The sequence below is a fragment of the Eleutherodactylus coqui genome, chromosome 8 (genome assembly GCF_035609145.1).
Source record: "Eleutherodactylus coqui strain aEleCoq1 chromosome 8, aEleCoq1.hap1, whole genome shotgun sequence".
In the NCBI taxonomy this organism is placed as follows: Eukaryota; Metazoa; Chordata; class Amphibia; order Anura; family Eleutherodactylidae; genus Eleutherodactylus; species Eleutherodactylus coqui.
Window position 1 is genome coordinate 120632984 of NC_089844.1, and position 14099 is coordinate 120647082.

General features: G+C 41.7%; 1 protein-coding gene across 2 annotated transcripts in view; it reads right to left on the reverse strand.

Annotated features, from left to right (window-relative positions):
- Window positions 1-291: 291 nt before the first annotated feature.
- Window positions 292-14099, reverse strand: part of MAFK (MAF bZIP transcription factor K) — a 32746-nt gene continuing 18938 nt past the window's right edge. For both annotated transcript variants that reach the window (XM_066576320.1, XM_066576321.1), the window contains exon 3: window positions 292-9298. In XM_066576320.1, coding sequence (XP_066432417.1) covers window positions 8864-9298 — 435 coding nt within the window. In that variant the 3' untranslated portion in view covers window positions 292-8863. The remainder of the gene's footprint in view (window positions 9299-14099) is intronic.

The window sequence follows — 14099 nt, forward strand, 5'->3', positions numbered from 1 at the left end:
CAGCTCCCCTCCTCCCCTCCCTGCACAAGTCAAAGCAAGGCCTACAACACTATGCCATGGAAGTCAATGAGTCGTCTCCAGTCCGTTGCATCAGCGGGAGTCTTACTGCTGGGACAACCACCACTATGGTCGAAATTTTGCACATTCGATGGAGGAATTAAAATGTTTTTGCGCCCGACATGCAGATCCTTTTCGCACCTGAGGATAGATCAATAAAGTTCAAAAGCTGGACTACCCCTTTTGAGATCACACTTCTGTAACAGTGTAACACAACCCACATACAGTCGCAGCTCTTTCAATGAGAACTCTTTATTGGAAAGGTACAAAACCAGTCACAGCAGTATTATATACAGCAATAAATTACTTTGTGGCTGTCAGATAAGGAGAAATTGGTGCACACGTACAGTACACAGGATTACGGTCTTGACATACAAACATAAATCCACAATTACTTGGATATATCCCAATAATTTATTTTTTAATTTTTTTTATATTTATATATGTATAAAAAAGCAGCACAGGAAAAAAAAAATAAAAAATAAATATTGAAATTAGCCTACTGAATAAAAACCACAGAGACGAATCAGGAGGCAATGAACTCTACAAATGATCTCTATTGTTATGGACATAAAAGCAATTTGACTGCCCTTGTGGTTGTGTCTTTAAACCTAAAGACCCAGAAAAAAATAAAAAAGAAAAAAGTTGATATGACGATAAAAAAGAAAATAAAAAAACAAAAACACATTTTGTAAAAACAGCATATAAAATAATAAAAGAGGTATGGGTAGAATAATGGACTGTGAGTTTGCGCGTACATCCAAGCTGAGGTTCTAGAATTTAACAGCTCCAGATATAAAGGAAAAAAAAAAAAAAAGATGGAGGATAACTTTTTATATTCTGGTGAATGGTGAGGGAAGCGATAAGACAGGTGCTTTCACTCGTACAAACATGTGCAATATAACATTGTAAATGCTCTTCCACCATACAATCACTGTTCACTTCAAAATAAAGTACATACTTTTTAACATTTGTTCAGGGAATTTTTTTTTTTTTATCCATTAGAAAAAAAAAATTTTTTTTTTTTTAAATTATGTTCTAAACATAGAGTTCTCTGGTCATGACTTGTGAGCATGTTATTTAAAATCACAGACGCGGCACGGACAAGGTGCGATACACATTAATAGTGGCGTTTCGATTATGGAGACGCCATGCCATATAGAGGCGCCTCCACTGACGTAACCAGATAAACCCCAAAAACACTCACAGCGGCATCTTAGCTTTGACTGATAACAGCTACTACACTGAAACAGCGATTGGGTTATGTTGGTTAAATTAGATGCTTAAGAGATTAAGGCAAATGCACCATTTAGTAGTCGGGGGGTGGGGGTGGGGGTGGTATATCAGTCCATGAAGTTATACAGAGTACCAGTCGGTTAGTGGCTTTCCGACCTGTTTTGACAATCTTTCATTGAAATACGCGTACTAGAAGGAAGTCCCACTGCTGTCCGACTGGTAAAATATGGATGTAGAAAAGAAACTAAGTGTGCGTGGAAGGAATACACTGCCAGGACCTCTAGAGGCCATGATACATTAGAACATGTAGAAGATATTATTAGCACGTGACGACATCTGAAGGCTTCATTGCAGATACATATATGTGGTAAAGAAGGTAAAACCCGGAAGAAGATGCAGCATGTTATCCCCTGGACCAGTGTTACACAACAAGGTTGACAACTCATCTTGAGTAGACGGTGAAGACAAGAGTTGGCCGAGGTGCTCAACCACAGCATAGGCCAACTACAGAGTCTGCAAATACAGAGGTGGATTCATTCGACATGTAGGGTTAGTTAGGAGTTACGAAGGTGGGATGTTGGACATTTCTTGTTTTTCGAACGCACCCCCAACAGTCGGCATTCCTGTAGGTACTCATTTACCAATTGAAAGTGAAGAAAAGGTGAGTAAAAGTACATGTATATTAAGGCAACCTTGGATGTAGGTTAATACTGCAAGTGCAATTCATTCTCATAGGGAACCTGTCTCCGCAGCCGGCATCAATCGGTTGGGTGCGCCGTCAAAGCTGAACCATTATGGTCACTAAGGTCTCCTTCAAAAGCAAGTCAGCAGGTGAAAACTATAACCACCTCCCCCCGTGAGCATTTCCAGCCATCCATGTGATTGAGCAGTGGTCACGTGCCACTTTCCAGTAGCCACCGAGTCCTAAGAACCAGGAAATGTCCTCTTAATTAACAGGAGTGGCTTGTTCTCTCCTCCCTACTGGCACTTTGGGAGCGGTTTTGTGGATGCAACGGCCCTCTCGAATCAAAAACTAGTACAAAAGTTTTGCAGTCAACCATTTTTTTTGTGTGTAGCTGGTATTAATAGATGAAGGATCAATACTGGAGGTGCTTGATCTGGTTCCCACATGCTCTAGTCCAACAACTGCCATCTTGTAACAGCTTAAAACATGGCTGCTTTCCTCCAAATAATAGTTCCACAACTGGCCATGGGTTGTGTCTGGTATTGAAGCTCAGCTACGTTAAAGAGGTTGTCTCACTTCTAGCTGCAGGAAGCAGACAGCTCCTTACACGGAACAGTGGCAAGTGTCGGTACTGCAGGCTGAGTCCTATGTAAAAGAATGGGACTCAGCCTGCAGTACAAACCTCGGCCATTTCACAGTGTAAGGAGCTTTGTGCTTCCTGCACCAAAAAAACAGCTTGAAGTGGGACAACCTACTTAAAAAGGGAATGTGTCATCAGAAACTATTTTTATGTATAAATCAGTTTTTGATGCTAAACATTTTTTAAAAGACTTTCAATGTCACAATCTATTAAAAATAAAAAAATCCTAAAATCCCGCAGTTCTCACACTGGCCACTAAACCTAGCAGTCTGACACCTCCTGTTTTGCGGAGATCATTTCTCAGCAGTCATCTCCTCATCACAGGCAGGATTACAATGACGAGTATCACATATATAGATAATACAGAATCCACCATTCACAATAGGTGATGGTCACAGCTCACCTCCTCCCCCTCCCTGTACAATAATCTTTACACAGATCACAGAGCATGTCCACAACCTTCTACCATGGAAGTCAATGGGTTCCCTCCCCTTCTGTTTATGTCCCATAAGTTTTACTATAAAACATCTTTCTAAATTCTGTTAACTGTTGCTCAAGACAAGATAGCCTTCCCTGTCAAAACGGAATATATCTGCATTTTGAAAGAAACAATAGATTGGAAAAATTGATGTTTTACCATCTGTTCTTCATTAGTTTAAAAAAGATGATACATTCCATTTAAAATGAATGACACCAAGCTGCAATACCACGTATGACCTGTGGACAGGTTTGGCGCCTCTTAGGAATAAAAGCAGTCATACTTGTCCAATTCTGTACAACCCCTTTAAATTTGAACTGGCAGCTCAATGACATAAGCGACACGTTCTGGAAAACTGGCTTTAGCTTGGTATAGGACGACATTAAGAAATTGTAATAGAAAACACATACTTGAAGAAAAGGGGGAGGGCGGGGCTATCCAAACTTCACAATCAGTTCATGGGAAGAATAAGTTCACTTTTAAATCAATTTCAATAGACAAATACCTCCAGAGAAATTCTTGGACAAGAGGAGTGTTTTTGGGGGACATTGGGAGAAATTAATTAAAAACACACAAGAAATACAAAAAAATAAAATCTGCAGAACAGAATTACATATAAAACATTAACCCATTAGATGAAATACAGTTGTGCAAAAAGAAAAAGACAATTAGAGGAACATTAACCCCCGGCACACCACAAGAGCCTAACCCCAGTGTTCACTTGTAGGCTATTGTAGGTAGCAAAAGGGTACAAATTTGTCGTTTTTTTTTTTTCCTGATAACTTGCGATCTTGACGTCAAATCTGGCTGGCTGATAGAGATCAAGAGGGAGGATTTTATTTTTTCCTCTCACCCCAAAATATTAAATTTTCACAGTAACCCATATACGTTTGCATCGTCTTCCAATAAAGAACTGCATTACTAAACGAGGAACAAAAAAAAAAAAAAAAAAATTTAGATTTTTTTCCATTAAGAAAAAAAATCTATGATAAAACATTTTTTTTCATTTAATCTCTTTAAATATTTCCATATGTTCCTTATGGATATCCAATATGGATTACCTACCATTTCCATGGTATCAACAGCATAATGACGCCCAGGTCCCTGTTCTCCCTTTTTCTCATTTAGCTTATCCGCCTCCTATAGGGCAGGAGGAGAGGAGTCACTTTTTTTTTCGGGCTAGCAACTTCGTAGCCAAAAAAATAAAATTTGGCACACGTCAAATAAATAGATAAACCTGAAAACATAATAGAAACCTCCTTTGTGCAGCGGACTGCTGCCGTATCCGGGTTCTTTTGTTTAATACATCATTAATAAACCTATGTGAGGACCACACGTGGCCATATATCCTATCGCTATGGACGACAGGCTCGGATACATAAACACATGTTCCTGAATAGCCAGGACTCGTTAGACGGATGAAGGGAAGAGTTTTTTTTTTATATATCTTCAGTTACAAAGATGACTTAATTCGGCCATCTTTGAAATCCCATCGTCCAACTCGAAAACTATAAGCCTTGTGATAGTAACCAGGGAATTTGCCCGAATATGTAATGGATATGACTCGGACACCTTCAGAAACCAACAGTGTTCTCGTAGTTTTAAATAAAATAAAAAAATAATACATTTACAAAAAAAAATAAAAAAAAATTTATTGGGTTTGGCTGTATTAATAAATTGTATGATATGTGGTATTCAAAATTGCCCAATGACAGCAACTAAAAAAAGTCTCAATGACTGGATGCCACTCTAATGAAGATAAAGAGGGGTACTGTTTCAGCTTGTGGAGACTGCCAAGAAGGCATATGAAGACTTCTAAGTGTTGCAATGCTCCCTGGGAAAAAGATATGCAAAAAAGGAGACTGAAAAAGGCCTTTGTCACGCCACCTTTTAACAGGCCTTTGATGTGGAACAAGCAGCTTGAAACAGCTGTCTATAGATTGTTTTCCAACTTTTGGCCTATCTTCTTAGTCATGTTGTGATCGATGACTGTTAAAAGGTCGAACATTGAAACTTCCTTCCCACGGGTGGCGGTACAAACACATTTTTCCATCCTCTTAACGGAGATGAATGTGAATGGAAATGTTCAGCTATCACATAACATTACGTTTATGGAATGGAAATCTATGAAGTAACCAAATTTTTTTATAAAGTATGTCATAGTTTGCCGACATCATCTTAGAAATAATCCAGCTAGGAGTGGAAATAAGTCAAGTCGTGACGTGACATTGTGTACCTTTGAAATAACTTAAAATGATTGTAGTGAACAAGGAAGGTGGATGGAGTCTGAGGCATGGTGTAAGAAAATGTGTCCTTGAGATATGTGTCCTTGAGATAACGGCCACTAGCTGTTGCAATGTGGAAACCATACTGAGTCAATACAGTAAGTGCCCCAGATTAAACGTCAGCTGAACCCACCGATTTTGGCATGACCAATAGACCATCTAAAGTGCGTGTGGGATTGGGTCAACTCTTCCCCAAAGTCGGGATGAGACATGTCAAATTTTAAGATGTCCGTTCCTTTGTTCTCACGGGAGATGAGCTACCGTCAAGAGTCTGGCAGTAGCTTATCCCCTCTACTTATTAAGAACACATGCATACTTGGCCAAGTCGACCGTGCATGGGGCATTGAGAGAAATCCCCGTTGGCTGAACGGTATTCTGGCCACTTTAGGAACGCATTATGTGATAGCTGATCTAACACTTCACAATTTTGACTGAAGTTTTGCATTAAGTTGCGCAAAAAACAAAAACTTTTAAATAGCAGCTATGCATCTAGAAGTGCTTTGGAAACTATGAGAATCAATGAGACTGCAAAAAGTGAAAAATGAGGTCATGGGTGTTTTTTTTCACCATGGACGCCGACTGCCAATTTTTGGCCAATACAACAGCTTCACAGGAGTCAACATGAACGGTCACTAACGAGCAGCAAGGTGAACAGGAACACTTAGCATGTGCAAGTTCTGAAGTAGATCTAATGGTGGATTATTAATCATTGCATCATACAAAAAAATATATAAATATATAAAACGCACCTACACAATTCATAACGCTCTTGTAGACCGAACCACTGGCGGGATTAGCCTTCAGCCACCTCCTTTACAAATCTATGTCCATTAACCCTCTAGAAAATCCTCTTTGGTCACAGACAACAAGCCCTTACCTCCGTTCACAACACACAGGAACATCACGACGACAACAATCCAGTAAGCGGGTCTCCGTAGGCCCAAGATGCAATTTTTGACGCATCAATATAGGATGAACACCACCCCTTTTGATGATCCGCTTTATAGCCGTCCTATGTCATTTGCATAGGGTTTCCATTTCCAAAAAAACTTGCCAACCACCCGAACCCCCTCCCCCAAAAATGGTACAGTCCAATAACCTGTCTATTACATACATATACATTTTTATCTAATTACCAATATGTAACTGAGTCACTTTAAAAATGATACCATCTAGTTCCATCCCCGCCAATGCAGCAGTGGTCAATTCAAGCCAGGTACATAAAAATGTTCCTACAAAAACACCTACTAAGTGCCAAACAGAAAAACTAGAATAATTATTTCATGATAGCCTCAACAAGATAGTCAAGAAGATTTGTCAATAACGCTGGTCGAAAACGTCCAGGATAAAACAAGTTAATGGTAGCACTTCTAAACCATACAATACTTGTAGAAAGGGTCAAATAAAAGGAGCAAAACACTACTAACATCAACCTACAACACAATACAGGTCCTTCAAAACTTAGAACATCTGCTTATCCGACAGAGAACACTTACCGAGTCCAACAATACATCTCCCTCTATAGTCAGCCTTTACCTGCTCCGGTAGCCATGTTTACCCACCCTCTAGAATACCAATTATCACAACATTCAACTGCTGCAATATAATCCCATCACCATTAAAGGAGCACTCTAGGCAAAATGCATATACTTGGGTACGCCTGGTGGCGGGGGAGAAGAGGCGGAGCATTACTCTAACACTAGTCATGCTCCGCCCCCTCAGTTTTGCCTGGAATGTTGCTTTAAGGCCAAAGGCACACGAGTGTATAAGAACTCATCTATAGCGAGTACGCAAAAATAATGACTCTCCGTGTTTTTAGCTTTTTTCAACTTTGTATGCCATCAATTTTTCACATTTGCAAAAAAAACAAACAAAAAAACCAAAAAAAACTGAAAAACTGAATGGCCAATTTCCAAATTCTCTTGATTTTTCAGCAATGCAATCACGGACAGCATATGAGCGCTTTCTTTTTTTTTTTTTTTTTGCATCCTTGTTGACTTTAATAGGAGAGTCTCATCCGCAAAACGGATCACTATATGGTGCACGCTGTGTTTTTATCTCCATGAGATATATGTGAAGTGTAAATTGGCATATGACTATGGGTCCCTGTCTAGTCCGCTGCCGAATCGGACAGCACAGACTTAAAATACGCTTGTATGCCTTTGGCCTTAGGCTAGGGCTGCATAGCGATGTTGGTCATGCAACGCCAAGTCTAGGAAAAGTCACGTGATCAAAAATGTTTGCACCGTACTGTCGCGCAACTGTCTTAGAGCTGCAAGTTGGCTGTTCGAAAAGAGTCAAATCGCAGACAGTTCGCGGGAAAGTGCATTACAGTACAAGGAGGCAAAGTGGCATACAACTTGTGACCGAAAAGCCAACAACTTTAAATTGTTTCCAAGTCTTTGGTCACAGTCATGTTAGGTCATAATACAACCCCATTGACGATCATCAGATGAAATGTCGAAGGGCGATATTTTGATCTTCATGTCACTTGACTAAAGTCACAGTGTAGCCCTAGCCTTAACCATCAATAACAAACTTTAATACCATTTGGAGTCTCCGGATGATTCCACTAAAATATATGGGGAGTTCATTGGGGATCACAACTGAAGCGGCCAGTCAATACAGTACAACGGACCATAAGTAAATCTACCTCACCAATGGCAGGTGGATCGCAAATGTATTGGCGTGAATCAAGCAAATCAATATGCTATTTTGTAAGGATACCTCCCATCCTCCTAAGGAGGATTCAGTTTACTCTTGCTAAACAAAAAAAAACAAAAACAAAAACACACAACCGAGTAGAGCAATGGTGCTCTACATGGTTTTACATCATCACCAGCTGGAGGGTTCGTGACGGTGGGAATTCTTCTAAACACGTAGATGCCACCGTAGTACATTGAAATATTTTAAGGAAATCCTGAGTTTCATTACAAAGGCCATTTAAAAAAAAAAAAGAAAAAAAAAATCCCACTGGAGAACGACATGCAACACAAATCACCTCTCAATGAAATAACTCCACAGGCGCTGACCACGATCCTCACAAGGACATGACATCGGCAAATATATAAATTAGATATTCGTATTCTGCTTTTGTTTCTGGTCACCCAGAAAACCAACAGAAGGTCTTGAAATAAATAGAAAAAAAATAAAAAATATATAGGCCAAGCCTTCGTCACTTTCCTAAGGTGATGTTTATGAGGGGTCCGAGAAGATCCATAATTTAACATAAAGTCCTATAGATAATTAACCTCATCCAACGCAATGAGACATATTCCCTGGTACAATTACGACAAGGCCATAGTGCTATGAACCTGGGTGTGACCTCTATGCGTCATGTTGGGGCCGGCTATGGAATAAAAGGCAATGCCTAACATCTCAATAGGCAGGAAAGGAACCGAGAAACAATATTAAGTGAATCCCATAATGTCCCTCTTAGAGCAGGCAGCTAGTTCTCTCCACCTTTTTTCCTTTTCTAGATACTAGGATGCCGCCGAGAATGGTATGGATGCCGATGATAAGTCGGCAGACTTCACAATGGTGATGACACTGGTGGTGGCGACCTTGGTCGGGGTGATGGGACCCCTGGCGACTGTGCGGGCGAAGGTTTGGAGGGCTTCGTATTTGGACCGTAGAGCATCCAACTCAAGCTTCATGCTGGAGTTCTCTCGTGCCAACTTATCCACTTCTTGCTGCAACTCCACACGCTGTCTCTCTAGCTCCTCTTTTTGGGTGACGCGCTTTACTCGACAGCTGGCAGCGTAACCTCGGTTTTTTAATGTACGCCTACGCTGCTTTAGGCGGATGATATCCTCTTTTGAGAGACCTCGGAGGTGCTGGTTTAGCTCCCGCACAGACATTGACACGAGCTCATCATCGCTTAATACTGGGGCGTTCTCTCCCGCCTCCTTCTTTACCTGCAAGAAATAGGACAAGTTATTGGCTTGGACATCACTTACTCCATTCTATCCGAAACCGTCACACAACTGCTAGAGGTCCTAATGCATCGAAGTGATAAAAGGAGAAACTTGGCAAATAGTTTCAAACAAAATGTTGAATTATTTGAGGCCCACGGCTTTTATCTGGATCGGTGTGTCTACAAAAGTAACAAAGGACAAAGCGCATAAGAGAGAAGGACTACTGGATAACTTTACATAGGTTGTTTTTAGTCTGTAACTATGGAAACACACAGTTCTGGATAGGAGCTGTGGACAAAAGCACCACTAAGATTTGTAATTGAGTGTATTAGCAAAAGTTACTTGATTTTTCATTATGGGCACTGTATCAATAAGAAAAGGATTGTGACGTTGGACCCCGCTTTAAAGAGGCCCAGTCAGATCTTAGGACACGTGGAACAGGTTGAATACCTTTACAGTTACATCTCTTATTACATCAGTCCTGCTTTTATTTGAACTCTAAAACCCATTTTCCATCTGTAAAGTCCCCCATTACATTGGAAGTCCAAAACTAGTGTACAGCCAAGTGGGACTTCTTCAATGTTGATGCTTGACTGACACCAAGTGGTAGAGACTGCTCATGTAACCGTACACTAGTGTTGGGCTTGGCATGCAACCGAAGCCACTACGGGCAAAAGGGGACTCTAAAACAAAAAAACCTCAAAACAATAGTAATTGAGTTGACATAGATGTGGCTTAAAGAGGTATTCCCATTTGGCTTGTCATGGCTGAGATGGGAAACTCAGTGCCAACCACAGTATGCTGCGCCGTTTCCGTATATCCCATTCACTTCAAAGAGAGCTACAGAGACAACGCTCAGCTTTCTCCATGGGCGCCAGTAGCTATGGCAGTGGATTCCCATGGTCCGCTATGAAAAGTTGAGATGGGAATACTCTTTTGAGCAAGTCATCCCGCTTGCCCCATTAATATTTGTACCCCCCAGGAGTAAATCAGTGGACAGCTGTCATACATGTTCAAAAGTTTTGAAAAGGGATTGCAAAGCAGTAAAAAAAAAAAACCCCCCAAAAAAACCCCAACTCCATTCTAGTCACTTGGATGTCAATGACTTACAATACGAGACGTAGGCCATAATCAAGAGTGGTGACTTTCTTTTCCCTTTGGGCGGAGAAGAGGACCATTTTATTGTCATTTGGTCATAACCCATTCACCATAAGGATGGAAGTACCAAGTGGAAAGACCTCATTGATCATCGTGAAGGGGGATAATTCCAAGGGGTACTCCCATCTCCTAATGCAGGCGTTGCAGAAACTGTGCTGCTTGCTATAATACATGGTCTCCGTAGCTCCCATTCACTTCAACACAAGTTACAGAATTAGCCAAACATACTACGTCCAACTGCTTCCATAATTGTTGGCTACAGACGGTCTGCGGATGGTCGGACTTGGTTGGGGCCTACGTCAATCATGCTTTTATGGCACATCCTGCTTATATGCCATAAAAGTCATAGATGGGAATACCCCTTTAAATATTAACCAGAACTGCCCTTTAACATTATAGACGTTAATGAATCAGACCAAAGAAATCTGCTGGGAGACAGGAACTTCCATAATGATTAACAATGTGGATTACCCCAAGAGCCAAATGTAACAGGCAAAGTTCATGAGAACTTCACAGCATCGGTTGTGTAGATCGGAGAGAAGCAAATGTATCACTATAGCCATCTCCATAACAAGAGAAACAAAGTATGAACAGAAAAATGAAAAACTGGATTCTCCGCAGCACCCACAGGAGCTGCCAAAGTCATAAAAATCCTTTAAAATATTTAAAAAACCTCTGGAATTTCCCCCTTTATGCAAAAATTGGATTGTAAACTGACGGCGTGTCACAGACCCTGGGGCCAAATTCTAAGAATAGCTGTTACATTTTACACAGAGACGTCTACAAGGAGACCCTGAAGCATTAAAGGGGCTTTTCCAGCGCCAAACTATTAATGGTCATCAATAGCTGATCGGCAGGGGGCTGGGGGGTCTGACACCCCCGCAGATTAGCAGCTCACCAGGGCTGCTGCGTGCCGGACAGATATCCCCATATATTCTGGAGTGGTGTGGAATGGACTGCCGGCTCTCTGGTGCATCTGGGCACAAGCACAGTGGCTCGGAAACACAACCGAGCAGCTGGCTGTCGGACCCCCACCAATCTGCTATTGATGGCCTATCCTGTGGACAGGTCATCATTAGCTTAAATTGCAACAAATGTTTTAACGCCTTAACGCTATAGGTTGTACATTTACGCAGTGTCAGGGCATGTATGAAGGGAAATCGCACGGCGATCTCCCTCCATACAATGCGGGCGCCGGCTGTTTCTTACAGTGAACTCCCGGCGGCAACAACTCCAATAAGCCACACGGCTCATCAGAGCTGTTAACCCTTTGAGTGCTGCTGTCAATTCTGACAGCAGCATTTAAAACCCCCATGTGATTGCAGGGAGCTGTGTGGGTGTCATGGCAGCTGGGGGCCTTCCGAAAGGCCCCAGGGCTGTCTAGACAGAATGCCCATGCCCGTGGGGTGGCTTCATAGAATGCCTGCCTGATCGCAGTATGTTGGGAACTAAAATAAAGTAAATAGATCAATAAAGTTTTACTAATCATTAAAAAAAAAAAAAAATTTAAGAAAAAGTACAAAAAATTAAGAAAAAAAAACTTTTGCCATATTTATAATAAAAGAATCTAAATAATAAAACAAAAATACATATTTGGTATTGCTGCGTCCGTAAAAGTCCGATCTATCAAAGTAACTCATTATTTACTCCGCATGGTGAACATTGTCAGAAAAAAAATAACGAACGACAGAAATGCGCTTTTTCGGTCCTAGTCTCCAAGAAAAAATGCAATAAAAAGTGATCAAAAAGTCGGATGTATTCCAAACGTGCACCAACACAAACTACTGGACGTCCCGCAAGAAAATAAGCCCTCGCATGACTAGGTTAGCAGAAAAATAAAATCGTTATTGTGCTCAGAAGATGGCAGCAGAAAATAATTTTAAAAAAAATTAAATATCTTTGAAAAAAATAAAAGTAGTACAGCAAAAGAAAAAAAAAACAAAAAAACTATAAGTTTGGTAATCGTACTGACCCATAGAATAAAGTTATTATGTAATTTTTGCTGCAGTTTGTGTGCCTTCGAAAAAAAATGCACTGAAAGATGATGGAATTTCGTGTTTTTTTTCTTCATTTTACTCTATTTTTTGCTAAGTTTATTTAGTACATTATACAGTACCATCGCAAAATACAACTCGTCCCGCAAAGCACAAGCCCTCATACAACTACGCCGATGGATTTTATTTTAAAAGAGGGAGGAAAAAAACGAAAATGGATCAGGGCGCCGTATGGACGCTGTACACCACTCTCCATGACAGCCGAATAGACGCAGCACTCAGAAGAGCATGCTTTGGTCCATTTGTTTAAGCGGTCATTGGGGGTCTCAGAGGTCAGATCCCCACTGATCAGGTGCTTATCCATTATCCTGTGGATAAGGCGATGCTTTGTTGTAGTGGGACGACCCATCCAATAACCCCTCTACTGGCATTATATAGAAACAGCATCAAGTGTGAGAATTAAAGCAACCCTTCGCTTTTGGGACAAAATTCTGTCTCGGGACCAGAAGTGGAAGGGGGTACATTACCTGCAGTTCCTATCTGCTGTCCCTCCGATCTGCCAGGTCAGAGTCTTGCTTTCAGCCATCCAATATGGCCAACAATCTTCAGACTAATCCCCACGGTTCCTTACTAGCATTATGCCACTCTCACACCAGCGCTTTTTACCACGATTAGAGCAGCGTTTCGGACATCGCGCTAATTGCGGTACAACACTCCCATTGACTTTTTAAAGGGACATCACAGACCTGCGCTTGAGCGCAGAATTTTTAACGTCATGATTCTTGAGCGCTGCCTGCTTTTCACTTTTCTTTTTTCACAATGATGGGGTGCGTTACAAAAGCGCTATCAAATGCAGTAACTGCGTTCAAAATCGTGGTGAAACGCCACATTTTACCGCGCTGTGTGTGAGAGTGGCCTGGGACTACTAATGCACTATACATGCTCTCTGATTGACCAGAACTGCTCATGTGATCAGCATTGCCCAACCAGCAGAGAGCAGTGCATGGTGTGCATTAGGTGGATAGAAACTTAAAGGGGTTGTCCCGCGCCGAAACGGGGTTTGTTTGTTTTTTAACCCCCCCCCCCCCCCCCCCGTTCGGCGCGAGACAACCCCGATGCAGGGGTTAAAAAAACAAACCGCACAGCGCTTACCTGAATCCCGGCGGTCCGGCGTCTTCATACTCACCTGCTGAAGATGGCCGCCGGGGTCTGCTCTCTCCGTGGACCGCAGCTCTTCTGTGCGGTCCATTGCCGCTGGAATCGGCACGTGACGGGGCGGAGCTACACGGAGCCGGCATTCTGCACGAGCGGCCCCATAGAAGACAGCAGAAGACCCGGACTGCGCAAGCGCGGCTAATTTGGCCATCGGAGGCCGAAAATTAGTCGGCACCATGGAGACGAGGACGCCAGCAACGGAGCAGGTAAGTATAAAACTTTTGATAACTTCTGTATGGCTCATAATTAATGCACAATGTACATTACAAAGTGCATTAATATGGCCATACAGAAGTGTATAGACCCACTTGCTGCCGCGGGACAACCCCTTTAATACAGGCATCTTCAATGGCTGAAAACAGGGCATGCAACCGACAGATCGGAGGGGCGGCAGAGAAGAACAACTGCAGATAATATATCCCAATCCCCTTCCT